At 35.2% G+C, this 26,433-nt stretch overlaps 1 protein-coding gene across 2 annotated transcripts in view; it reads right to left on the bottom strand.

Moving 5' to 3' along the window:
* Positions 1-26,433, bottom strand: part of LOC121418211 (eIF-2-alpha kinase GCN2-like) — a 58,723-nt gene that overhangs the window by 25,871 nt on the left and 6,419 nt on the right. For both annotated transcript variants that reach the window (XM_041611946.1, XM_041611947.1), the window contains exons 2-24: positions 25,795-25,907; positions 24,549-24,651; positions 23,744-23,917; positions 22,730-22,810; positions 21,705-21,889; positions 20,569-20,738; positions 20,097-20,251; positions 19,219-19,329; positions 18,179-18,396; positions 17,159-17,267; positions 16,694-16,794; positions 16,087-16,214; positions 14,766-14,893; positions 12,956-13,089; positions 9,481-9,668; positions 7,754-7,859; positions 6,912-7,005; positions 5,813-6,025; positions 4,411-4,585; positions 3,127-3,209; positions 2,397-2,498; positions 1,661-1,948; positions 889-1,083 (exon numbers count right to left, since the gene is read on the bottom strand). In XM_041611946.1, coding sequence (XP_041467880.1) covers positions 889-1,083; positions 1,661-1,948; positions 2,397-2,498; positions 3,127-3,209; positions 4,411-4,585; positions 5,813-6,025; positions 6,912-7,005; positions 7,754-7,859; positions 9,481-9,668; positions 12,956-13,089; positions 14,766-14,893; positions 16,087-16,214; positions 16,694-16,794; positions 17,159-17,267; positions 18,179-18,396; positions 19,219-19,329; positions 20,097-20,251; positions 20,569-20,738; positions 21,705-21,889; positions 22,730-22,810; positions 23,744-23,917; positions 24,549-24,651; positions 25,795-25,907 — 3,354 coding nt within the window. The remainder of the gene's footprint in view (positions 1-888; positions 1,084-1,660; positions 1,949-2,396; positions 2,499-3,126; positions 3,210-4,410; positions 4,586-5,812; positions 6,026-6,911; positions 7,006-7,753; positions 7,860-9,480; positions 9,669-12,955; positions 13,090-14,765; positions 14,894-16,086; positions 16,215-16,693; positions 16,795-17,158; positions 17,268-18,178; positions 18,397-19,218; positions 19,330-20,096; positions 20,252-20,568; positions 20,739-21,704; positions 21,890-22,729; positions 22,811-23,743; positions 23,918-24,548; positions 24,652-25,794; positions 25,908-26,433) is intronic.

Genomic DNA, 26,433 nt, shown 5'->3' with positions numbered 1-26,433 from the left:
ATATTTAAGAGGAGAATAGACACAAATGATTGATGTTCATTAACTGTGAGTCTACTGAATCTATAATCCTCAATGACTAGTTCTATGGACCAGTCATGCTTTGGAGATGAGGACGCTTCATTAGATAACAAGGATCCACATCACCATCTTTAATATAAAACAAATAATGCACATCATTTTGCTTGGACATTGAAATAATTACACACACACTTTGTTACTTTTGAAGCGGTCCAAACACCCTCGGCTTTGTCTTGGGCATGTTAAAACTGTTCCACAGGTATATTGTGCATTTGTAATTTGTACTAATGCCCTCAATGATGTTTTATCTGTATAATATATAAATATACCAGGCTTTGAGTAAGTATAGCAGGAATTATTTTCCGAGGTTGGGCTGGCATTACTATTTATAAATAGTGATTTGGCCAGTACAACCGAGGATAAATAATTCCCTTTATACTTTCAAAATAAAGGCCAGGTATATTTGTTTTATATCCTACATTTAATAAGGTGGAACAATAGTCTATCTACTCTCATACACATAGTTAATCTTTTCGTTATCTGAACTTAAATATAGATAACGTGCTGCACAGACTGAGCTACTTATCCCTAAATCATGAGTTCAGCGGAACTCACGGGACTTGCCCGGTAGAGTCAACTCACTGACCACTGCGCCTAAGAGATTGCACGATCTGTGTCAATGACCTGTGACGTCAATGATGGAACAGTCGACTATTCCATCATTGGGGTCATGGAATAGCACATTTTCTTTGGTGGGCCTTCATTTTCGACATCATCGCAAAATAGTGAGAATATGTTTGGTCACATGATGCTAATTAAACCAATCAGCATACAGGATTTAATTTATGTAGGATACAATGGTAGACATACCCTGAGGTCATAGGGCAAGGTCATTATCCCTCCACTGTGGTCCATGAAGTGAGCACACATATCACTGTGTTCATACAGCTTGGTCTTGGGTAGTAACATGATAGTGTTGATACGGACGGCTCCATGCTTCTGGAAGATACGCTGTACGGTGTCGTAGACCATCTGTTGAGTCAGAGAGTTCTTCAATGAGAAGCCCTTATTCATAAAGAAAGAAGATGGAGGATTCCAGTGATTAATGCCTAATATTCAAAACTTCAATGTCATTACTTTGATTAACATTCACCTCCTAGACACACTTAAATCCTTGAAGCTTAAAATTCATCGACTTTGAGTCTGAATATCTGCAGGATGACAAAAAAAAACTACCAAGTATATTCAACAAAATAATCTTATGCTTTCATTTAAGAACATAAACTGCAACCAAACAAGCACTAGGACTAAAATCTACTTTGCCTAATTTTCATTTAGTCTAGTGCCAAGATGGTCTAATTTCCATTTCTTCTACAAGTCCCTTTTTAACAAGACAAATGATAAAGTGGTTAAAAAACAGTCCATCCAACCATATAGACTAAATAGCATTAGACCAAGTTCAGTTGACGAAACGAGTGTAGCCTAACTGGAAATTAGACAAAATAGTAAATAGGCTAAATGGCAAATTTCAAAAAATAACTAGAGGAACTGGTTGGAGACTAAGTAGGGTTAGACCATGTGGGATAAGACCAACAAGAAATAAGACAAAGCGGGCATAGACCAATTATCAATTTACCATTACCTTATGCATGTCGATATCATAGGTGAAGTCCGCCACGGGCCTGCTCTCGACAGCGAAGAGCTCCGTCATGAGATAGTGGTATCCCTTGGATTGCCGATTGGCCACCGTCTGATGGAGCATGTCCTGGAGCCGGGCATCCTCCATCTGGGGCGGAGGCAGGAGCTTGCTCTCCAGGAGCTCGTGGGAGGTCGGTCTCTGCTTGGGGTCGTGGTTCAGGAGCCAGTGGATGATGGCCGTCTCGTTGGTGTTCCGCAACTCGTCGAAGTCCTCGGGAAGCTGGATCGACTCCTGTAGGATGTGGAGAAAAAGACAAAATGTAAAGAAATGTGGAGACTGATCTTTTAACGATGAAGGCCACTATTAGTGACAATTTCAAAAGGAGTACATACAGAATCAAATAAAATGACCACCAAAGTGACTGTTTGCATACATGAAATATATGTACTAAAGGATTTTGGAAGCAATTGTTATAATTGGCTGAGAAATTAGCAAGATAAGCATGGGATTCGAGCCAAATGTCTGGTCTTTTTTTCAGGAAACAATAATAAAACACAGTCCAACAAGTACTTATCTGTGTTGGCATCATGATTGTTTTCAGCCTTAGGTTTCATGATTTCACAAAGTTCGGTATCAGTAACTATCCATGATGATATAGTCATAATTAATCTTGGTTCTACAGACTTGCTCATGAAATCAATGTTTACGACAACTACTTTCAGGTTTCATCTTTACATACTTGTCTGATCTGGCCCAATATCTTGACTCTCTCCATGCCAGTTGATAATGATCTATAACACATCTCAAAGAAGATTATACCAAGACTGTACAGGTCCACTTTCTAAAAAACATTGAAAGACAAAAAAAAGATGTTAGGTGTCATAAGAGAGTCTTCCATGTAAACTATAACGTTGACCTGAAAATGACCTTTGTCCTTACCATGTGACCTCCGACTGCAGCATAACATGCAGGTCCCCCAAGTCCATCTACCATCCAAGTTTGGTTAAAAAGCGACTTACGGTTGTGGAGTTAGGTGTCATCACAGGTTTGTGACGGACGGACAACGGATGGACGACGGACGGACGACGGACGACATTTGGATCCCTAAGTCTCGCCTTCACCTCTGGTGGGCGAGACAAAAACTGGATCATCGTCACCCCCATATGTGCCAAGTTGAAATATCATTCCTCCACTTCAATAGTTCTTCATTTATCAATAGAACAAGCCATGGTCATGTTCACGAGTATTTCATTAGCAAAACAGAACTTAATACCAGAACTTCTTTTCCAGTATGGTAAACTCCCACACAACATACAATCTCTAGATTTATAATAACAATTGAATATTGTTTAAAGTTCATTCAATGCAATTCAAATGCAATGTTTAATTTCGTTTTGCTAGTATTTGATGACCCTATGACTGACAAGAACAAATATAGAATAGCATGATCTTAATCTTTTAACTCTTACTTGGTTATAATGGCTACTTCGTGCCTTGCATAGTTCTGGTGCTACATACAGTGCTGTTCCAACCTTCCCCGTCATATGGTTGCCTGTATAAGATATTTACAGAGTAAAGATGTATTTGATATCTATCATTTTATGTATGAAAAAGTGAAAAGTGGAATGCCTCTGGCAGTCTCGCCTGCATTACGCGATTTAATATAGCAGCAGTGATAACTACTACAATATAATCATTCAAAAAACACCATTCATATAAGGACGTAATACAACATTCATTGACCATAAATGACATTTGAATGGTGACTCAAGACTTTTCAACTACACCAATGTCCACATTTCATTCACTCTATCCATAAACTATCAAAGTCATGATGGCAATTCAACAATTACCCCAACATGGCCTAAGTTTATTGACCTTAACTGACCTTTGACCATGGTTTTGTGACCTGAAACTCACAGGGGATGTTCAGTGATACTTGATTACCGGTACTCTTATATCCCAAGTTTTATGAACTAGATCCATAAACTTTCAGAATTAGGATGGTAATTCAACAAACACCGCCAACAGGCCAAAGTTCATTGGCCTTTAATCACATTTGACCATGGTCATGTGACCTGAAACTCGTACAGGATGTTCAGTGATACCTGATTACTCTTACATGTATGTCCAAGTTTTATGAACTATATCCATAAACTTTCAGAGTTAAGACGGTAATTAAACAAATACCCCCAACTTGGCCAAAGTTCATTGACCCTAAATGACCTTTGACCTTGGTCATGTGACCTGAAACTCAGGCAGGATATTCACTAATACTTGATTAACCTTATGTCCAAGTTTCATGAACTAGGTCCATATATTTTCTAAGTTATGATGTCATTTCAAAAACTTAACCTCAGGTTAAGATTTGATATTGACGCCGCCGTCGTTGGAAAAGCGGCGCCTATAGTCTCGCTCTGCTATGCAGGTGAGACAAAAATCAACCACTCAGTGGCTGATGGCTTGAAACACCAAATCATCAATTAATCAATTCATTAAACAATCTGTCATTTAATTAATCATTAATGAATCAAACAGTGTCTTGATTAACCAATCGATCAATCAAACAATCAATTTAAATTATCTATCAATCCATCCATTCACCCATCCACCCACCCACCCACCTACCTACCTACCTACCTATCTATCTATCATCTATCTATCATTTAATCATCATATACTGACTGACTAATCCATCATCAATACATATTGTACACAATCAATCAACCAATCAATTAAGAAGTAGTACTGACCAGGTGTTGCTTCTCCTGACTGCGATGACTCCGTCAATCTGTTATGACAGGAGACCTCGCTGGTCAGCGCTCCAGCCATCTGCTCCGAGGTAGCCAGACCAAAATCACCGATCTTGACAAAGTCATTGGAATCTAAGAAGATATTCACTGGCTTCAGGTCTCTGTGTATCATACCCTGTCATAAGTGTCAAAAAGAGTCAAACCTGTGTATAAATGTATGGTTGTAGCTAAACAGATGGTAAGGTTCCTGCAAGAAGGGATTTATGGGTAATTTTTACGATTATTTTTTATTTCAAATATTGAACGATTACATTGCAGTCTATAAAATGATGCAAAACTTATTTTAAAATTGCGAGTAAAAATTGACATACCAGCAAATTAAAATGGCATAATAAAAAATAATAATTGTAAAAATACCCTAAAAGTCTTTTCTTGCAGGAAGCCGATGGCATGTGCATGTATATATCTGAATATTCCGTCATCTTTTGAACTGTTCTAGTGGGTGTTTTTTATAAAGCTGTTCGTCAGTTAAGAGCGACTTTAAGAACGAGTGGTGATCCTTTCTTAAGCGCTAAACCATCGCCGATTCCATATACCACTTACCGCAAGAAGGGATCACCAGTCGTTCTTAAAGTCGTTCTTAACTTACAAACAGCTTTATGAAACGGCCCCTGGGTAAAGTTAAAACACCACATATCTCATCAAGAATGAAATTGCTGTTGAGAACAGAGAGCTATTTAAATTTAGAATGAAGTGAAAAACTGTACATGCCTCACTGATACAATATACTGGGCAGCTCCAAATTCAAAATTTACTGACTGATTTTTCGAGAAGGTACATGAGCATTTCTTATTCAAAACAATTTGGACATAAATGAGATCATTAAACTGGAGATCATGTACTGACCAACCATTTCTTATTCAAAGCAAATTAAAGAATAGATTCAAAAGTCAATCCTTTGAGAAATAACTGGTTAAAGGTAACTGTGACATAATATCTACATGTGCGTCTGTAGAGTTGGATTATAATCCAGGCAAATTAAAGGAATAGATTTTAGAAAAATCAAAACATTATCCCTAGAATAACAACTATGACAAAAAAGGTTAGTCGAACATAATATCCAAGTCCATCGAAAGCACATAGGTTTGTTCTTATCATAATGTCATATGCGCTTCAAACAAACAGCATTGTTATAATCTCCACACATTTGTAAGTAGAATGGGATTATAGACCAGAGGGCCGTTTCATAAAGCTGTAAGTTAAGAGCGACTTTAAAAATGACTGGTGAGCCTTTCTTCTGTGCTTAACCATCAACAAGGATTATACCATTTACCACAAGAAAGAATTACCAGTCGTTCTTAAAGTTGCTCTTAACTTACGAACAGCTTTATGAAACACCCACCTGGAGATGGATATGAGCAAGTCCTTCAATGATCTCCCTGAAATGGGTCCATAATCGTCTCTTATCATCATACATGCCAGCATCTATAGCAGTCCTCAAAGTGCTCTTCTCACAGAATTCCATTTGGATATAAAGATACTGAACAGGTGAGAATACTGGATTGTCTTCAGAGTTGTCTTCCTCATTTGACTTGGATTTGTTCCTTTTGGATTCCTGGAAATGATGAAAATATCATTCACGACATGAAAAAGGGAATATATGGAATGGTTCACAAAGCATTTAAGTATGACTTACTCTTGTTGCAAGAAAATATTCTCAATCAAATGCAAATGTCTGTTGCATTTTTTTTTAAATTGATAGATAAATTTTATCATCTGTAGTCCCCAAGGCTTGTATTCCATAAACAAGATAAGCATGCTTATGTAAAAAAAAATGAAGCATTTTGTCTTATTTTCTGTCTAAGACAAAATTCTTTGTCAAACGTGTATTCCATAAAGAATTGGCTAAGAATTTTGTCTTAGAATTTGGCTAAGAGTTTTCGCGTGACTAAGACGGATATAGCATGAATGGCTAAATTACTTTTCTTAAACATGCAGAGTCTGTATTCCATAAATACAACATGGCTATGAATTTTGCCCTAACTTTAAGACAGTTATGAGATGTCTTAATTGTTCTCGGTTCAACGCAATTTCGTCCCACTCCTTTTCTTTATCCTGAAACATGATACGTGAATTAAGCTTCGGTCTCAAGATCTCTTCCCTCTCTCTAATTTCTACTATTAGCGTAATTTTCTCTTCTTCAGTGAAATTGGCCTTCCTTTTTTCTCAGCCTCCATCTTGATATTTGTTATGATGCGATTTTTACTTTAACACATAAAATGCACAGACTTTTTACTGCGGAGCAGATGTTACGTTCGATGATGATGATGGTGGTGGTGGTGGTGGTGGTGATGATGATGATGATGATGATGATGAAGATGATGATGATTAAGATGATGATGATTTTGATGATGATGATGAACATGAAAATGATGATGATGAAGATGATGATGATGATAATAACAATAATACTAATAATAACAATATGAGCATTCTCTTACATGTTTTGATATTGACTGACCAGTTTCTGATTCTTCTTCTCCATCACTCCTTTCAAAGTCTATCCCATCAGAAGATGAATCATCAGACGGCGGTCTTGGAAGAAAAAAATAGAAAATTGATAATTTGCATCTTCTTACTTCTTCAGTGTTGTCTTTTTTTAATATAATTGTGAAGTACTCCACAATAAAAAAAAATACATTTATATTACCAGATTGCTGCAGGCATTGTTTACTCCCTTTAATTTTGTATTACATAGAAATACTGAGCATTAAAATTGTTTATTATTTTAATAATTTTGTGAAAAATAACTAGTGTGATGAGGTACAATTATCATTGATTTTTTTTAAATAATGAATTTGATTCATTTCTACATTCAGTTTCAATAATATACTTAATTTGGGAAACAAATATCACCCCCAAAAAAGAAAAGAAGTTTGCTCATTTTGTAATTAATTGACAGAACCTAGCAACATGGCTAACAAATGAAAGAACTAATATCGATCATGCTACAATAATACAATTATACAGTCTGGTACGAAAGGATCAGAGTCCGTAATAAAAAGACATTACAAAAGAGGTCGAAATGAATAGCCTGATATGAAGTGGTCAAAAGAAGGACAGAAATGTGTTTTTTTATCATAAAACAATTCATAAAAGCAATTCAAGGTTTCAATGTAGAGGCTTTACAGTTCACCATGTACTTTTTTAGGGCATGTTTGGTCCTGAAAAGGAACACATTTCACCAAATCCCACATTTCGGTAAGTAGACTCATATCATGAAGCCTCTACATAGATTCATTCTTTGCCATCGAAACATTAATAGGGAATTTATTTGACTTACAAGAAAGATCTCCCAAAGACACCTTCATCGTCACTAGAAGAATCATCGCTATCACCAATCAGACCTATGTTCCCTGAAGAACTCCATTCTACAGAGTTACGCAAACCTGTAGACATGGATACAGAGATGGTGAAACACACATATCCAATTGAGGCAAAAAGTTCACATACACCCATGGAATGCAGTGAAATTTGTTTGCTTGCCAAACATTGTAAAATTTACTTCAGAAATATAAATACTACCATGACGAATTTGGTATCAAATGAAAAAAGCATATTAAGCCCTTTTGCATGATTGGGATGCCGTTGGGATTAAAGTATATTTCAGATGGAATTTTCTTTGAAGAAAAAAAAGAAATATTCCCGCCAACTGTATTCTATTGTTTGTCATAATATTTTCAAACATCGCTTCATAGAAATATATCAATGTCAAATCTATGATTTACATTACATTTTCTATCATATGTCACCACTGATCAAAAATAGTGTAATCTGAAATATTTGTGTTGAGAAGTAACTACATATGTAGCACAAATATAAAATGCTTTTGTTTTTAATTTGTATAAAATATGAAGATTTTGGGGAAAAAATGACACCTAAATATTTCTGGCACCTGATGAAATAGCAATGTGATGAAGGGGAATGACATACTCATTTGTTTGATATCAAATTCATCATGATAGCACAAATATTTTGTAAGATACAGTAGATTATGTGATGTTTGACAAGTGTCAACTTTTCTTTGAATTTCCTGGGTGTTTGTAAACTTCTGACCTCAAGTGTGTATATATATATATTGGCCCAAAAAAAATGATAACAAATCACACATAAGAACAGTCATCATAGGGTGATCTTACATTTGAAATTCCTTTTTAAAAAATCTGTGAGTGCCAATATGCCAGCCAAGATTAGCTGGGGTAATGTAAGAGCACCTTGAGCACCAAACAAGGTGGATGCATATGCTATAATTACCAAATATTATTTGTATCATTTGCAACTGCTACAATTGCTTTTTAAAAGACCTAGAGGGAGGGTGAGGGTTGAGTTTCTGTTCACTACAGTAAGCACTCGATTTTAAATGATTTTTTACGTTTGACTCTAAAATAAACATATTTTGCAGATCACTCGATACCAGAGCAAATGCCAAAGAATCCATGAATAGGGAACATCATTTTTCAATATTATTTATGATGTTTTCATGAGGAAAGGAAAAAATTCAGAGATGGATAATAATTCTACTCTATACAAGGTGAGTGATGATAGAAGAATGAACAAGTTAATGAACATAACATATACATGATTTCATTGCTATATAAATCTAAAAAAATGTATGCATTTTAAAAAAGTTAATCATAAAAAATATCATCTTTACTAGAAATATACACTGCTTTGTGAAAAAAGTTTGAAATGTCATAATTTTCATATTTTACACCCGATTTTGATGAAATTTTCAGTGATATGTTTGTTGGATTTTTCTCTTTTTATTCAAATCAAGGTTTTGTTGGGGTGGACTTGTCCTTTAAGTATTTAGAATGTATTTCAGTTTTAGTTGAATCAATCAAATATCATTTGGTAAGCCATATTCCAATATTCCATTTATTCTTCATTTCTTTATTTTTTTTCAACTCAAAATACCTATAAGGAGTAATATTGCAAGTAAGATCTTGTCCGGTCAGTTGCTTTGTCCTATCACATCACACATTCAAAACTACAAATCCATCAGCTTACTGAGTTTCAGTGCCTGTTCTTCAATGTTGTCTGACAAACTGAGACTATTAACAGCAAGGGGCACCTTCCTGGTGCCCCTGTCGACCCCGTTGGCTTCAGGTGAGGTCTCCACTGTCCCTGTGGTTTTAGAATCTTCGGTGTCAGTGGAAGGCGGTTCCTCTGCAACCTCAATCCATGAGTTATAGTATCTGAAAATGATTGATGAACATGGTGGTCAGTCACACCCTTATTACGGACCTGCCAACCTCTGGGAATGAAAAATTGTATTCTGTGATTTAAAAAAAAACTGTATTTCATAATAAAATGTGCGGTGCGCGCGCTCATCGCGGCGCTCAAGCTGCATGCATGCTAAAATGCGCACTGCTCTTGCAGATGAAAAAAAAGCCAAAAAAAAATTGAAACACATGTATATCACACCCTGGTTTTAGCAAAATGATTGAAAAAAAAAACAAGTTACCTGAAATTACATTGATCCAATAACCATATTCGTGTAAGTTTTATGAAATAAATAATTTTTTTAATTAATTAACGTCATGTCGAGCCCTACCCGCTCGTGTTATTAATTAAAAAAAAAAAAAATCTTCTTAACTTTGTTCTCTTAACTCATGTTTAAGAAGGTGATCCTGTTATTTACCTGACTTATTAATTTTATTAATAATTTCTCAATAAATAACAATTTTGTACAAAAAAAAACACTGTTGTATTTTGGTTGCAAAAACGTACTAAATATGCCAAAAATGTACTGGTTGGTAGCTCTATTAATTTAGTAATATTCCAAATTTGAAATCTGGTTTAGTCCCAGATTTCCGGGAAGTTGGATTTATACTCAGATAACTGTTCTTACCCCCTTTCTCTGTTTCACCCTATTATGGTGTATAACTATTCTTGTGATCCAACCCTTTCATGAAGCAAATACTCGGTCATTTTCACTGGCTTTTTTTTTTTAGCCCATCAGATGCAAGAATTTCAGTAGCTTATCATAGTTCCTCAGTAAAAATCACTGATGACTTGTCTCATGAAATGCTGCACATGTGTTCTATGGTTGCATCCTTCTCCTTCTGACTATTCACCTTAATCTCTAATACCCCTCTCAGATTGTGATCAACATCCCTTCAAAATAATTTTATATAGCGCTTTTTCCAGAGGATACACAGCGCTGTTGATGGCATTAGACAAGTTAAGGTTTATGGTTATGTTTTGAGATGTTTTTTGACGAGGTCAAGAGAAGAGAGGTTTTGAAGAGATGGAGGGAGTTTGTTCCAAAGATGCGGGGCAAGAGATTGAAAGGAGTTGAAATTGGCCTGTTTTCTGGATTTTGGAATGACATAGGAAGAAGCAGCTGCAGAATGAAGAGAGTACATGTATGTAGATCTTTGTTGCTGATATAATGAAGAAACAGAAGGTAAGAAGGTAGTGTGGTTGACAGAGACTTATAGGTTTGAACAAGTATTCGATAATGTATTCTATCAGAAACAGGTAGCCAATGTAGTTCATTTAAAAGAGGGGTCGCATGACACCATTTTGATTTTTGACAGATTAATCGTGCACATTTGTTCTGAAGGCGTTGAAGTCTTCCAAGATCTTGTTTACTAATACCCCCAAGATGATAAATTGTCTTTCAATGAACACCGCCTTCTTGTTAGTAATAAGATGTCAAAAAATATAGGTATATTAGCTAAATTACGTAATAATCTTACAGAAAAACATTTGCTTATGCTCTACAATTCTTTATTGCTTCCTTATATCTATTATGGTAATATCACTTGGGCAAGCTGTGGCACTACAAAACTTAACCCCATACACATACTCCAAAAGAAGGCTTTACGTATTTGTTCTAACTCCCACTACCTAGCTCCGTCACGCCTTTTATTTTTTAGATTAAAAACCTTGACAGTTTTTGATATTCATAAAATTCAAATTGCAATTCTAATGTACTACGTAAATCACAACTTAGCACCCCTTAATATAATTAATCTATTTAAATATAATAAAGACTACCATCAATACAATACCCGTTCCCACTCTAAATTCCATTATCCTATAGCGTTCAATCAATCAACCCTTCATTCATTTAAATCCACTGGTCCTCGAATATGGAATTCCCTCCCTTCCAATGTAATTTCTAGCACAAACGTTACTGCATTTAAAACAAAACTCAAAAGTTCACTTGTAATTATGTATGCCAATTAATCATATAATTCATTTCCACAACCTTTTTCCTGACCCCCCCTCTTTCCCCTGTAGGTTTACCGTCTTATACTCTTATGTATTGTTTGTGTTTATTATTGTTACCTTTTAACTCTTATGTACGTATTATGTATATATGTATTGGGTGTCCCCCTCATCAAGCTTCTGCTTTTAAGGGCACCCTAATCATTTTAAACTACACTACATTTAATATATGATTTGGTATATTTTAGTTTGTATATTGACTTTTTAAAATCATTGAATAAATGAACTGAATTGAATTGAAAGCAAGCAACCACCATAGTCGAGCCTGGCGAGCACAAGTGTCCTAACAACATTATGACACGTCCCTATCAACATACTCCATTCACCTTAAAATGAACAGCTTCTTCGGAACCCAACATCAGCATTAAATCCTTGGACTCCTACCTATCCAACCATTTTAACGCTAATTGATAATAAACTTGTTCTAAACAAAATCTGAAAAAAGCAGAAAAATCAAACTGTAGACTATTTGAATAAAATGATCAAAGTATAATGAAACTTTGTTTTTTCAAACACCATTCTTCCTATCCATACGACAATTTTGAGTTGGTTGATAATGTGATTTTATTTTCGATACTGCACTGCTAAAACCAAGTTTCCTTATTCAATAAACCAATCGATGGTAAAGACTCAAGGGATTTCACAAATACGGTAGTTACATGTGACTTAAGAGTCATATTTAACTGCCGATGCTGACATAATATGCAACGCAAAATCTGACTGATTAATACAAAGAAGCACACATCCTTTACAAATGATCTGACCAATGCAGTGATGCCTTTTACTGCACGCAACTGGGAATTTGATTGCGATGTCACATTTAAATCTTTGTGAAACCAGGGCCTATACTTATAATCCTGAATAATATAACTTCTGAAGGTTTCCATGGCGAAGAACAATAGTGTAGTAGATTTCACGGTACACCATGTATCTTTCTTGGGCAAATGTTGGTCCTGAAAAGGAACTACCCAATCTCGACGTTTCGACAAGTGTGTTCTTGTCATTCTCCTGAGGACGACAAGAACACACTTGTCGAAACGTCGAGATTGGGTGGTCCTTTTCAGGACCACCATTTGCCCAAGAAAGATACATGGTGTACCGTGAAATCTACTACACTAAACCTGAATAAGTTTAGTTATCACCTAACAACATCGTCTGTCGAACAAAATAAGGTGATTACTAGATTTGTTTTTAAAGGTTTTTACAAATATCAACCCAGTTCTATTCTATGATGAAAACCTACCGTACAACATTTTCATGATTGAGCCTTGAGAGTAGCTTGACCTCTCGGGTGATCTTCTTGTTAAGTTCTCTGCTCTTTGGATTGAGTAAGATCTTCTTGATAGCATACAGGTTACCATCAAGCTTGTTACGAACCTACAAGGAATGATCACGTGTGAGACTTTATCCCTAGCTTTTCACTGGTGTATTGTCTTTCAAGAAATGAAGTACTAGTAAATACATGTGATTTAATGAGATGACAATTACATGTCAGTAAAAATAATCAACTTAATACCAACACAATGCTAATGTCTTGTGACAATAAATTATAACTAATGAATTTAGAATGTGGGCATTATTTTCAAGATTCAATGATGAATGATGTTTTGTACCAACTTAGTACCAACACAATGCTAATGTCTTGTGACAATAAATTATAACTAATGAATTTAGAATGTGGGCATTATTTTCAAGATTCAATGATGAATGACGTTTTGCTTGCATAAGAAATAAATTTTATAATCGAGGCAAAACAATAGAATTATTTTAGAAATATCATATTAGGGGTAATATTAGGTCTCCGTTCTTGGGTATTAGCAATAGCATTGAAAAGGTGGATAGAATATGGGGTAAACACACTGTGTCTCTTTCTCACTCAAGCGGACCTACGTTACACTTACATGTAATACGAAAGTTAGACCAAATGTTTATGTATTTAAGATGATTCATTTTACTTTGACTACTTCTCTCTTCTTACTTCATAAACCATGTGAGTAAAAAAAAATTGACACCTCACATATCCCCAATTTAAGGAAAAATTATATGATGAATGAATAATGATTATATATGGCTGAAAAGAGTAACTTCTCCCAAATAATTTGATACCATATTAATGTGGTATGTCTTCACGCTTGGATAATCAGTAGGTATTCTTTGCAGTGATGTAAATTTTGATTTGCGCCAAAGTAAGACATGACTGCATTGACTGAATCGAGATGTCAATGATGTCATAATCCTCTATGAGTTAGCAAGCATATTTGCAAATCCCTTTTGAATGAAATTTACTTGAGAATTGATACTAAAAAGGTGTTTAATAACCATAACATAATTCATTGAATGAAAAGGTGTGTTGAAACGGATTTTAATGCAACCCTTGTAGGATTATGACACCATTGACATCTGGATTCATTCATTGCAGTCATGCCTTTAATACTTTGGAAGAAATCAAAATTTAAATCACTGCAAAGAATAACTGCTGATCAACCAAAAGTTAACATATATCACATGAATATGGTATCAAATTATTTGGGAGAACACTCTCTTTCAGGCCATATATAATTATCATGCGTTTATGACATATTTTCTCTATATATTAAGGATTTGTGAGGTGTCAAGTTTTTTTTTACTCACACGGTAGAGTACAATCATCCAATTACTGTCAAATCTGTCTTTGTGGCTCCCAAAACTGTCTCCCACTAAAAAGGAAGTTGTGCTAATAAAATGACCTGTCTATATGACCATCAAATGGGTGACTTTAAGTCCGGTGTTGGCCTTGGTGTTGGTGTTGAAATTTGGATTGCTTCCCCTAGCTCCAAAACTTATTCAGAGTTTGCAAAACTGATCCAGATCACATTATTGACATCTCAACAACTAGTGAGTGACTTTTCGGGACCATCTTCAATTTTATGTTTGGCGTTATAAACGTGTAAAAATTGACCCAACACCAACACAAAAAGGTTGACACTGAACTTGAAATCACCCATTTTGGCCACTTTTCTGTTCCACTTTGGTGGCCTTGATAAGACAGGTCTGACTGTATGTCATATTCATACCTTGATAACACTTCCGAATCCACCTTTACCCAGGTGGGTTAAGAACTCGAATTCACTCTGAAGCCTAGACACACCCAGATTGATGTCAGCCGTTGGAACACCAGGAAAGTCCAGGGCAGGATCCTCCTCTGTGAGAGAAAAGTTTACCTTGTTTCACTGGGAGCTACAACTCACAAGTTTGTAGAAGTTGTACAATTTAGCTTTTCCCATACCCAGGCAGCTAAGCTACATGTACCCATCTACGGCTCTGCTTTTATTCATATTTTGTTGAAATTTTATTGTATATTGTAATTGTCGAATTGATAATAAATAAATGAATAGATAGATAGATAAATAACTACATGATAAATAAATAAATAAGTAAATAAACAAACAAATAAACAAACAAACAAACAAATAAATGAATGAATGAATAAATAAACAAATGAATCAATAAACAAATAAATAAATAAACAAACTTTCCACTAGTTTCTGTTTTTCTCTTATAAATGTTATTTTCATTCTTGTACATATTGTATATTGTTTTTATGTTGGTGAGAATATACATAAAATAAACTGATAAATATATGTATATATATATATAAAATAAAATGAAACAAAAGCAATCCTTTCCCTTCACTGTACTACAGTATGTCACACCTTTAAAGAGCATTCATTATCATCCTTACACTATCTGTTCAATCTGAAATGCCTTCAAAATCTAAATAGAGTTTTATGAGAAATTAAACATTTTATTCACATTGTACACATCTAAATCTAGTTTTGTCATCACTATATTATACTATACCGGGCACGATGGCTCAGTGCTAGAATGCACAGCTCATAAACAGGTCGTGGGTTCAATTCCTGGCCAAGTCATACCGAAGACTTTTAAAACTAGTACAGGACCTACTGGCATCTAGCCAGGCACTCGGCATATTACAATAGGGAGGGGTAATAATAAATTATGTTATGCAAGGCCCATTGGAAGACAAAGGGGTGTTTCACAAAGATTTAGGTATGACTTTTAAGTCATACTTAAATTTTTATACTTAAAAGCCTAGTTGCATGCATTATTAAAGATCATGTCAAGAGGACACGCACTACTGCGTATTTATCGTTAAGATTGCACATTCCATATCATGTACGGGTCTGCATTTAAGTGCGACTATAAGTCGTACTTAAATCTTTGTGAAACACAACCTGGGTAAATATGAGATATTATTATCACTCAAAGGTCTGATAGGCAGCCAGTCAGGGGCTGGTGTCCTTATTTGATATAGCTACTGTGAGTGGTGAGCTGACCGAATGTATAGCAAATACACAAAATCTAAAATCTGACCTTGCATTCTATTTTCACTGTATGATACACTGGGAGGATCAGGATTGTCCGTTAGTGTTGGTTTGATAAATGGATGATCAAGCAAAGATTGGACGTTAGCACGACTCCTTTCATCTATGTCTATACACCTACATGAAGAAAGTGTATCAAGAAAAAGTAAAATCAATTAAAGACACAAGGATTTTTTTTTCGAAGTCAAAATATAAATTCTGTGAAAATGGCAAACAATTTATAATTATCAAGACACAAGAATTTAATAATTTAAGACATTTATCTGATTAATCATTTTTGGTACAGAGACCAAGGTCAAAACATAAATTATGTGAAAATGGTGACGTCACTTCTCCCCACTTATAGCTGACAACTCATTTATTTAATAATAAATATTCAAAATGAAACAAATGATAAAAGCAATCATTGCGTCTAAATAAACCTTCAATTCATTTGAATTCACATAACAAGGTGATCCTTTGAAGTGTAATATTATTACTTACAGTTTCTTTACATCGCTACATTAAAATAAAAACAAAAAATATATTTTTAACGATTAATGATAGCAAGTATAGTAGTATATTTTTAAAGAATAACAGGAACAACATTTGTTTACCTTTTCAGAAAATCTTGTAGATCTAACGGAAGATCCTGCGGCACTTCACATGGGTATTGCACATCTGATGTGCCAAGCAATAAACCTAGCAATAACAGTCCCTGGAAAATATGATTTACATGTTTACAAAATATAAGTCATCAATATGATCATAGTACATATGAAATAAAACAATTGCATAATAATTTACAAACACAAGGAAACGAGGCAGTCAAAGTAGTCTAATATTGAACAGTAGAATTTAAAGCAACTTTGTAGTTATTATTTTGAAGGTTTACTGACCACTGATCCTGAAGGCTACTACTGTAGGTACTAAGATGTGACTGATCAAAGCTGAATATTTAAATGGAAGCTTATCATGTTCTCTCATAATGTGTTGATTAACTGATTTTTTATGCAAAGCCAAAAGATTCATTCAAATTGGCAATAACTGGTTTCACCCAAAGAGCTTCTCATCTGTCTTACCAGATCAAGCACGTCTCCTTTCTTTCCTCCTCTTCCACCGTACGTTCTATCGTCACTGAATCTCACAGTCTGTTTTCCTTCGTTCACTGATTGAGCAAGCTCATTCAACCTTGAAAGAATGGAAATAAAATCAAAGAGGATCAGTTGCAGGAATGGAACATTCCACAAAGATGGAAATCATGCCTCAAAGTTTGTCACTCTTGAATATCATAATACACATGCATTTGGATGTGTTATTTTATGTACAGGATGCCACATTTTTTAGCAGTGGCAGTCATAGCTGTTTTGTGGCCCACTCTAACTAATGACATCATTTGCTTCTTTATATATTGATGTGTATAAATTTGGTATTGAAGTTCATCTTCAATTTCTGTCGTTAATATTGAATTCATACCATATTTATTCAATTTGCAGAATTCTTTTGAAAACATCAATTTCCATTAAAAAATGAAATTCAACTTACACGTCAAAGCAAAGTAAGCTTATAACTTTTATAAAACCAAAATGTCATACTGTGACCTAACGACTGTTTCATGAAAGTTTTCTGCATCAGCAAGATATCATTATCCGACGGTTCCCATAGTAATAGTCAAACATCAGTGCATCTCACCCAATCAAAATCAAGGAATGTTACCAGAGCTTACAACTTGTCAGACAACAAACATTGATAAAATACTATCTTATTCCATGATTTTTTAAAGAAACCCCAGCTAAGTTTTGTTTTATATATTGGTACGAAAGTTTGTACAAAAATCTTATAACAAATATCTTGTAATCAGGAGGATAATAGATAATCAAATACACGTTCATCCATAAATCAAATTGCAATTAATGTGATGAAAATTGTTGACATTTCTTTCACAGCTTGACAAAAATTGGTCTTAAGTTCCCTTTGCATAATTTTAAGAAAAATTCCCTTTACATGCAACCTCTACATTCAGAAGAGGTTTCATACTATTTTCCCTCATTACTTTAATAATGTCTTGATGATTTTAAAATGAGCAACGTAACCAGTAATACCTCTTGCACATACTGTAGTTAGCAACCCGTAACCGCCCATCGCAATCTACATAAACCTGCGAGGCTCGTAGCTGTTTGTGAACCACGGCATGGCTGTGTAGGTACTGTAATGCATTGAGAAGGTCGATGGCGTACTCCCTCAAGAGATCAAAGGACGTAAGGCACACGTTTTCCAACTTCTGAGAAAGGTTCCCTCCACCAACAAACTCCATTAGAAGCTTTTCAGGAAAAAGAGAATATTACTGTCACATATATGCCTTTTTTCTGGTCTTTGGAATTCTCTACCGATCCTATTCCGTGATCGTAACAACAGTCGCACCCTCAAATCTGAACTAATAAAATATCTTTTCCAGCGACTTTGTAAATAATATGTGACATATTGGGGAGCCAGTGCCTGTTAATGTTTTCACAGATAAGTGGTGAAAAACAAATGCTGTTCATCATCATCAAGATGATCATGGGTGAATGATAAAGGAAACTCAAAGATATGTTAGAAATAAATTATCACTTGATTTTGACTTGTCATTTATTTGAGATAATGCATAGACTTAATAATGACCAGTGATGAGCGGTCATTAGTAAAGTATAATGGCCGGTCATGGTTTTGAGACAAGATGGTTTATCAAATAACAAGGATGTTTTGGCTAAGTTGGTAGCGCGTCTTGTCTCACAGCCAGGATGTCAGGTGTTCAAACCCTGGCCACGTCAGACCACAAACCTGGGAGTTGCTTCTACCCTGTTTGCCGTTAAAGGGATAGAGCTATATCAATCTGGGGCTGCACAGTGGCTGCCAGGCACATGATCAACTGGGCAAGATGAATTTTCAAAATATTTCTATTCTCAGATTTATAAAACAAATAATGCACATTTTGCTTGGCCATTAGAATAATTACACACACCAGTTACTTTTGAAACAGTCCACATGCCCTCAGTTATGCCTCGGGCATATAAGAGCTGTTCTAAAGGTACCTCTTGGATATAACTATATATACATGTATCTATACCTCTACGAGATGTATTATTTTATTATATACACTTACCTGAACATTTATATCTTCTTTTCCTTTATTGTAGTTAATGGCAAGATAATGGACAATGTTTGCATGTTCCAGACGAAGTAATGACAGAAGCTCCTGTTCTACACTAGCACACTAAAGATCAAATATAAAAAGCTTGGATTAAATCTGCTCATGAAATAATAAAAAACATGAAATCAACATGAAAGGGATACCATCTTCATCTTCATGATTCTGCAAAATAATATATTTACGTAGTATTAAAACTTCTGTGAAGCCGCAACATCTCTCACACACATTATGTACCAGAGTCAAAATCATCTAGAATGCATGAAGAATTTGGGGATTGGTGAGCAAATCTGAGTAACTTGCAACTTGTTGTTGGGATGGACTTGACTTTTAAACTAGTATTGGTAATATTAATGCGCCTGCATAGAGAGAAACCATAACGGTATTATTGCAGAAGTTGCTACTACTACTACTACTTCTACTTCTACTACTACTACTACTACAGCTACTACTACTAGTACTACTACTGCTACTACTTCTACTATCAATATTACTACTACTAAAAATAGTAATAACAGTACATATGATTTAAATAGCATCTTTAACAATAACATGTAATGTAAAGAAAGTGCTTAATGAAATGTTTCCAAAAGCAATGTATGCTATTACCCAAGCTTTAGCATGGTTACCTGATCGAGTGATCAAATATTCAAGAAATTCCTTATTACTGGGAACAAATATACTATACCCGGGTGTAGAGTGGCAAATATAGATGAATGCCTTGCCAAAGGACACGAGTGCTGTGGTTCGTAGTGAATCCGACAGCTTGTTATTTAAAGTCAGGAGACTTATCTACTGACCCACAACACCTTAATGTATCACTGGCATATTACCTGTTTAAGGCAAGCTTCTGCTGCTTGTTCTTCGTCTGGTAGAGGTTTTCTTCCTTTCCCATGCTTCCATTTTATCACCCATTCACGGATAGTTAAAAGGTCGCCTGAATGAGCGTCCATGCCTGCATAGACGCTGCTCCCTTCTTGATTAGAACCTGATATAACAATACCAACACTACATATTTCTTATTTCAGTATTTACAAATGTAACCACTTTTAATGCTTAAAACATGTAATGAATTTATAAATTGTATACATTGCCAATTTGCTGCAACTCGGTTTTAAATAAACTATGAAATAAATTGAATTGAAATACATGCATGAACTAATTAGAAGTAAGATATCTATGGCAGTTACTATTGGTGGCAAAATCAGTATCAAACCTATGTTTTATGCTGCGAGGTCACAGATTTATCTCTCTATCATGCAAGTATATTTTGTATAATGTGTACTATCAAGTCACAAAACTTACCAAGTAATCTTCCTTTGTGGACATTCCTATCTCCTTTGGTGTGGAACTTGATAATAGTGACGTGGTCCTTCTTTCCGCCGCTCAGCTGTCTAACAAGCCTCGCCTTTCTGTGGCTGTTTTGATGTGAAGCTTCAATGAGTTGTCTGGACGCGTTCGTCCCACTAAATGTCCTATGTAACACAGAGGAATAAAGAAATGTAATGAGCACATTCACATAAAGGAAATATAATGATATTGTGGGACATTTTTTAATGAAGGTTGTAGAGCTGTATGTCCACGCCCACAAGCATAGGTTGCTTTTTTATGTCCTGGGGGCCGTTTCATAAGCTATTCGTAAGTTAACAGCGACTTTAAGAACTGATGATCCTTTCTTACACGCAAAACCATCACTAATGAATATACTATTTGCCACAAGAAAGGATCACCAGTCGTTCTTAAAGTTGCTCTTAACTTACGAAGAGCTTTATGAAACACCCACCAGGGTCATTATTTGTACTTCTTTGTGATTTTAAATGATTTTGATGTTGATTTTTTGTAAGTGGGGAGTTGTGGTCTAGTGGTTATGAATCTCGTATTTCAATGAGAGGGGTGTGGGTTCAAATCTCAGCCACAGCGTATTTCCTTCAGCAAGAAAATTACCCACATTGTGCTGCACTCAACCCAGGTGAGGTGAATGGGTACCTTGAATGCACCAAGCACCTTTAGCAGCTAGAGCTACAGCCTTGGTAATATATAGTGCACCATTGAATAGGAAACTAGATAAATCGGCGCCTCATAAATGCTATATATTATCATCATTATTAAAGTTATAAAGTTATAAGTGCTAAACCTTCTCAATCACATTCAATTTCTATTAAATGTTCAGTGTTATGCTGTTCTATTTTCTCTACTCAAATCCACTAGGGTGTTGAGATTGACTCAAACAATCTACTACTGAATTCTGGTATCCTACAGGCTTTGAACAGGGGCCACTTGCTTCCCCTCACATATGTGAAGAAATTAATGATATTTTTGTGAACGTTTTTTTTTTTTTGTGAACATTCTTGAAGTAATTATTTACCCAGGTGATCAGACAATGAACTAATGTTCATACTTCTCTCTTCCATAATTTGGTTGAGACACCTTTGTCTACCAACCTTGCTCGTATCCTTGTATCCCCTCCTTTGTCCACCACATCAAATTGCCATTTTCCTTTTGATTTGGGTGAGCTGGAGTCGGAGCCATCTAGTGACCCACTATCGACTCGTTTCCTTGTCGGGGACTGACTACCCGGAGGATCTGAGTTGTGTCTTTCTCTTGATTCTTTGCTGTCATCAGAATCCTGGATTTGTAAGCAGAAGTAAAAAAAAAAAAAAATAGCATACTTAAAATTATCAGGCAGCTCTATAAGCTCATGAAAATGCACAAATCTGTTGGATGATTTCTGATTCAGCTGTTACATTCGTTTCATCAATTTCTTGAAAGTATTTGTATTCTCAAAATCCAACCTATGATCAATTACTAATCTTTGACAGCTACCTTATCATAAACACAGTTTAAAAAGTATAAATTATTCATGCACATGCTTTAAGAGAAAACAAATACTGTTTTTTTTATCAGGATCTCTGTGGGTTTTTTTTAGAGAGAAATATCCTTTCTGTATTGACGTATACATCATCATTAAAAGCTATTTTATAATTTGTATTATAATTTATATAACTTGACTTGAGCAGACATCAGCCCTGAAACATGGTTTCAGGACTGATAAAACTTTCTTCATAATTTAGACCTTAAGGCTCGATGAAAGCAATTTACATGGATAGCACTTAATAAAGAAAAAAACATATTTTTTCAAAGGGCCACTCGAATGGAAAATCATGTGGAAAAACAGGATTTTTATTCAAGTTTGGAATTTCGACAACTCAAAGTTAATGACTTTCCAGAGTTCGGTCATATTTCTGCTGTCCAATCTTACATCACATTGGCCTAATACATGCATGACAGACAGATTATACTGTGCAGGTAAATAAGCCTTATATAAAATCCTTGATTCAATTTTTCCATGATTTGTCAATTGAGGGCCCTAAAACTCCCTCTAAAAGCACAGTGCAATCTTATGCCGCAAATGATTATGTGATGATTCAATTTTAGAGGGAATCCTATTTGTTGTTGATAATTTTACCTGTTTTGTAAGGTCTTTCCTCTTCTTCAGCTCTTTCATTGCATCTTGTCTTCTCTGGATCTCTATGTCTATTTCCAATCTCTACATTTCAAAGGAAAGAATGTTTCAAGAAAAGAGTTTTTGCACTTCATGTAAAATTTCATGAACACTACATACGATACTTGAACTTCTCATATCTTTGTAATATTTTACAAGCAACTAAAATAATGATTAAAAAATGATAGAAAATTAACAAAGTGAAATGAAAAACTCGTATTTTCTAAATCATATACAATGACAAATACAACTGAGCAGACATCTGCACCTACAGTTCTACAACCATACTAATTAAATATTCACTGTCGATGATTGTATGGTATTCAGGAGTGGCATTCAAACCACTGGTTAGAAAAACACAATTATACTCATTATGGACGTCAATAACCCATCTTACATTCATCATCAGCGTTGTCATCATCATTGTCAACATCACTGTCATCAATACCATCCTCTGTCTCCTCTTCATCATCGTCATCATCATCATAATCATCATCACCACTACCACCACCATCATTATTATCATCACCATCATCAGCATCATCATCACCATAATCATCATCATCACCATCATCATCAACAATCATTATCAATTTATCATCGTCATCGTCATCATCCTATTAAATCATCATCATCATTCATAATGTGATGATTATATTAATTATGATCATCATCATTATGCTGATTATATCATCAAAGATGATGCATAAAATATTTTCTAAGGAGATGCCTCCGATAGATGAAATGGTAAAAGACATGGAGGTGATAAGAGAAGTGAATTGCAGTAGTTCTAGAATTCATAGAACAGGGGGGCGTTTCATGAAAGGACTTGTCGGACGTTTTATCCGACAAGTCCCATTTTATCCGACAGTTACCATAGGAACAGTGCCTTTCAGCCAATCAAAATCATGGAAAGATGTCAGATCTGACAACTTGTCAGATGAAAATGTTGATGAAACGCTCCCCAGAATAACCCACCTCTCGCTCTTCTCTTTTCTTTCTGAGCTCCTGTTGTTTCCGTTTGTCTCTTTCCACCTTCTCCTCTGCTCTCTTCTGATTACTCATCATCTCTTCATAGAAAGACTTGGGGCCAGGCACGTTATGGCTGTGCAAGAACTGCTGGACGTGCTGTGCTAGCTCTAATATCATTACCTTTTTAAGGGAGGTGAGACATGTAAAAGGAAGAAGTTAATGGTGTAAAGTAAAAACAAGTATGACTTGACTCCCATCTACGTCTATAAGAACCTCTCTCTCTCTTTCCTTTGTCTACCCCTCTCCCATCCATTCCCTTTCTTTTTCAGTTTCTACCCCACCCTATCTTCTCTTCCTCTCCCCTCCATTCCCTTTCTCTCGTTCCATCCCCCATTTTTGTCAAATTAAATGGAAAGCAACTTGCTCTTAATGCATATTGCAAGGGACCAACTGAAAAAAGACATTTTACAATTGATCAAAAATTACATTTTTTATTTAGCCTCATTAAAATAGTAACTAAACTCCCCCAAAGAAAAGTATATCTGATTAGAGGCAGCTCCAACTGGGTTATGAAATGCAATTTGTTTGTGAAAAAATAACATTCCTGTCCAAATTATTGTGTATACTCCCACTTCACCCAACCGTCTCTTCTGTCCACAAAAATAGATTACTTTGGTGACATAAAGGTGAAGAGCTTCCTTTAATGTTCTTTGAAATGCTTTTTTTTTAATTCTTTCATTTATTCTTTTTTTTAGTCAATTACCAGCAGAATTTTATATTACATTCCTAAAAGAAACAAAATTTTACTTACTTCACCACGCAGTTTCTTTGCCATGTTATCCACCTCCTTTTTTACTTGCTTCAATTTTTCTTTTGATATTCCCCTGCCATTTTCTATTGTAACTGTTGGTAATCTATCAAACAAAACAAAGGAAATCAAAAACAATTACTCTTGAAGAGTATATGGGACCCAAAATTTAAATTTGAATATTAAACCAAGAGTAAATCCCATTGCTGGATATCTGTGACAATTTCTATGATATCAATTATTGATTCTTATACAGACCAATTTTAATTTCTCTAATTTTCTTCAATTGCCAGTTAGGCTATATCCATCTCATTTCATATACACTTGGTCTAACACCCCTGGTCTATAGATAAACTGTTTCAAAATAAAATTTTCATATGATAAAGTTTAAATGATGAGTAGATGAAATGAAAATAAGTTCATCTGGACATCAGACTAAATGAAAATTAGACTAAGAAGGTATCAGACCAAGTATAAAATATACAAAATTTACATCAAGGAAAATTTTTGTAGCAAATAATTAGACTATCTAAGAAATAGACCAACTGCTTGTAGACAGGGTTCTGGGAACAATTTTTTGACTGGAGGTGCTGATGTCAATTTGACAAGTAAAAAAAATGAATAAAATATTCCACTCTGAAATGAAGGTCATTTTTGTACCAAGAAATTTGACAAGCAAAAAAAAAGGGTTTCTTTAAAATGTAGGTCATTTTGGTTACAATTATCCATTTTGTTACAACAGCCAGAATTCCTGGGGGGGGTGCCTCAGGAAAATAATACACGCAGCACCCCACTTCCCAAGGCCATGCTTGAAGACCAAGTGTAAAATAAAGTAACATATACGTAACGTAAGTAATGTATACGTAACATATTCATGTAAGTAATTTTGTTTCTTTCTTTCTTCGTACCTGAAGATTAAGAATTTAACTTTATTGAATTACTATAACCATATATTCATAACAATTTGAAACTGAATTTTTATATCTCGGCGGTCTATCACTTTAATTCTTCTCTTTCTTTCCTCTCTTCCTTATTCTTACATTGTTATTTTGTTTTCTTGGATGCAAAACCAGTTTAAAGGTGCTTCAACCAATCAAGCTTTTAGCTTATGTTGCAACACCTTTGTATGTTCATTATTTACTTGTGTTTCATATATATATATTTATATATTATCTGTGTATTCTTTTACATTGTACATTGTGAACATGCATGAATAAATAAAATAAATAAATAAAGTGTAATCACTTACTGGTCTGGGTATTTAGGAGGGCAGATAATAGTCATATCAGCCATGACATGGACATCCCCACTACCACTCATACCTTGCTGTGGCATCAAATGAAGGTGAACCTCAAGACCTTGCTGTAAGATTATAAAAAAAAATGTTCACAAAAATATATTTCATCACATACCGTATGCCAAAGGATATAGCCTGTTCAGTGTTCACTCCAATAACAAGGGGAAAAATGTTGAGATTTGTAACTGACTATTTCTTAACTATTTGAAATGCATAGCCATTATTGGAATACAAATTAAAAGAAGTAATAAGAAATACTAGTAAAGGTATATCTACATATTCTTGGTACAGATCATTGAATATACATAATGAAACCCCTGACCTAGCTTGATAATGAACCACTCGACCATAAATGTAGTGGGTACGTGCCGCAGGCGAGACAAAAAACGGGGTCCTTGGAGCGGGCTTATTTTAAAAGAAGGGTCCTCGGAACAACAAATATTTGTGAAAACCGGGGTCCTTGGAATGGCCTGCTTGCGTGTGATTGCGTATTCATCCCTATGGAACGGGCATACGCGCATGCAGCTAGCCTGGCGGGGGGGGGACGGGTGCCGGGTGCGCTAGCGCAGATGCGATGGTCAGACACCGCTC

The sequence above is a fragment of the Lytechinus variegatus genome, chromosome 7, assembly GCF_018143015.1.
Source record: "Lytechinus variegatus isolate NC3 chromosome 7, Lvar_3.0, whole genome shotgun sequence".
Lineage (NCBI taxonomy): Eukaryota > Metazoa > Echinodermata > Echinoidea > Temnopleuroida > Toxopneustidae > Lytechinus > Lytechinus variegatus.
This window is presented reverse-complemented; position numbering and strand designations above follow the sequence as displayed.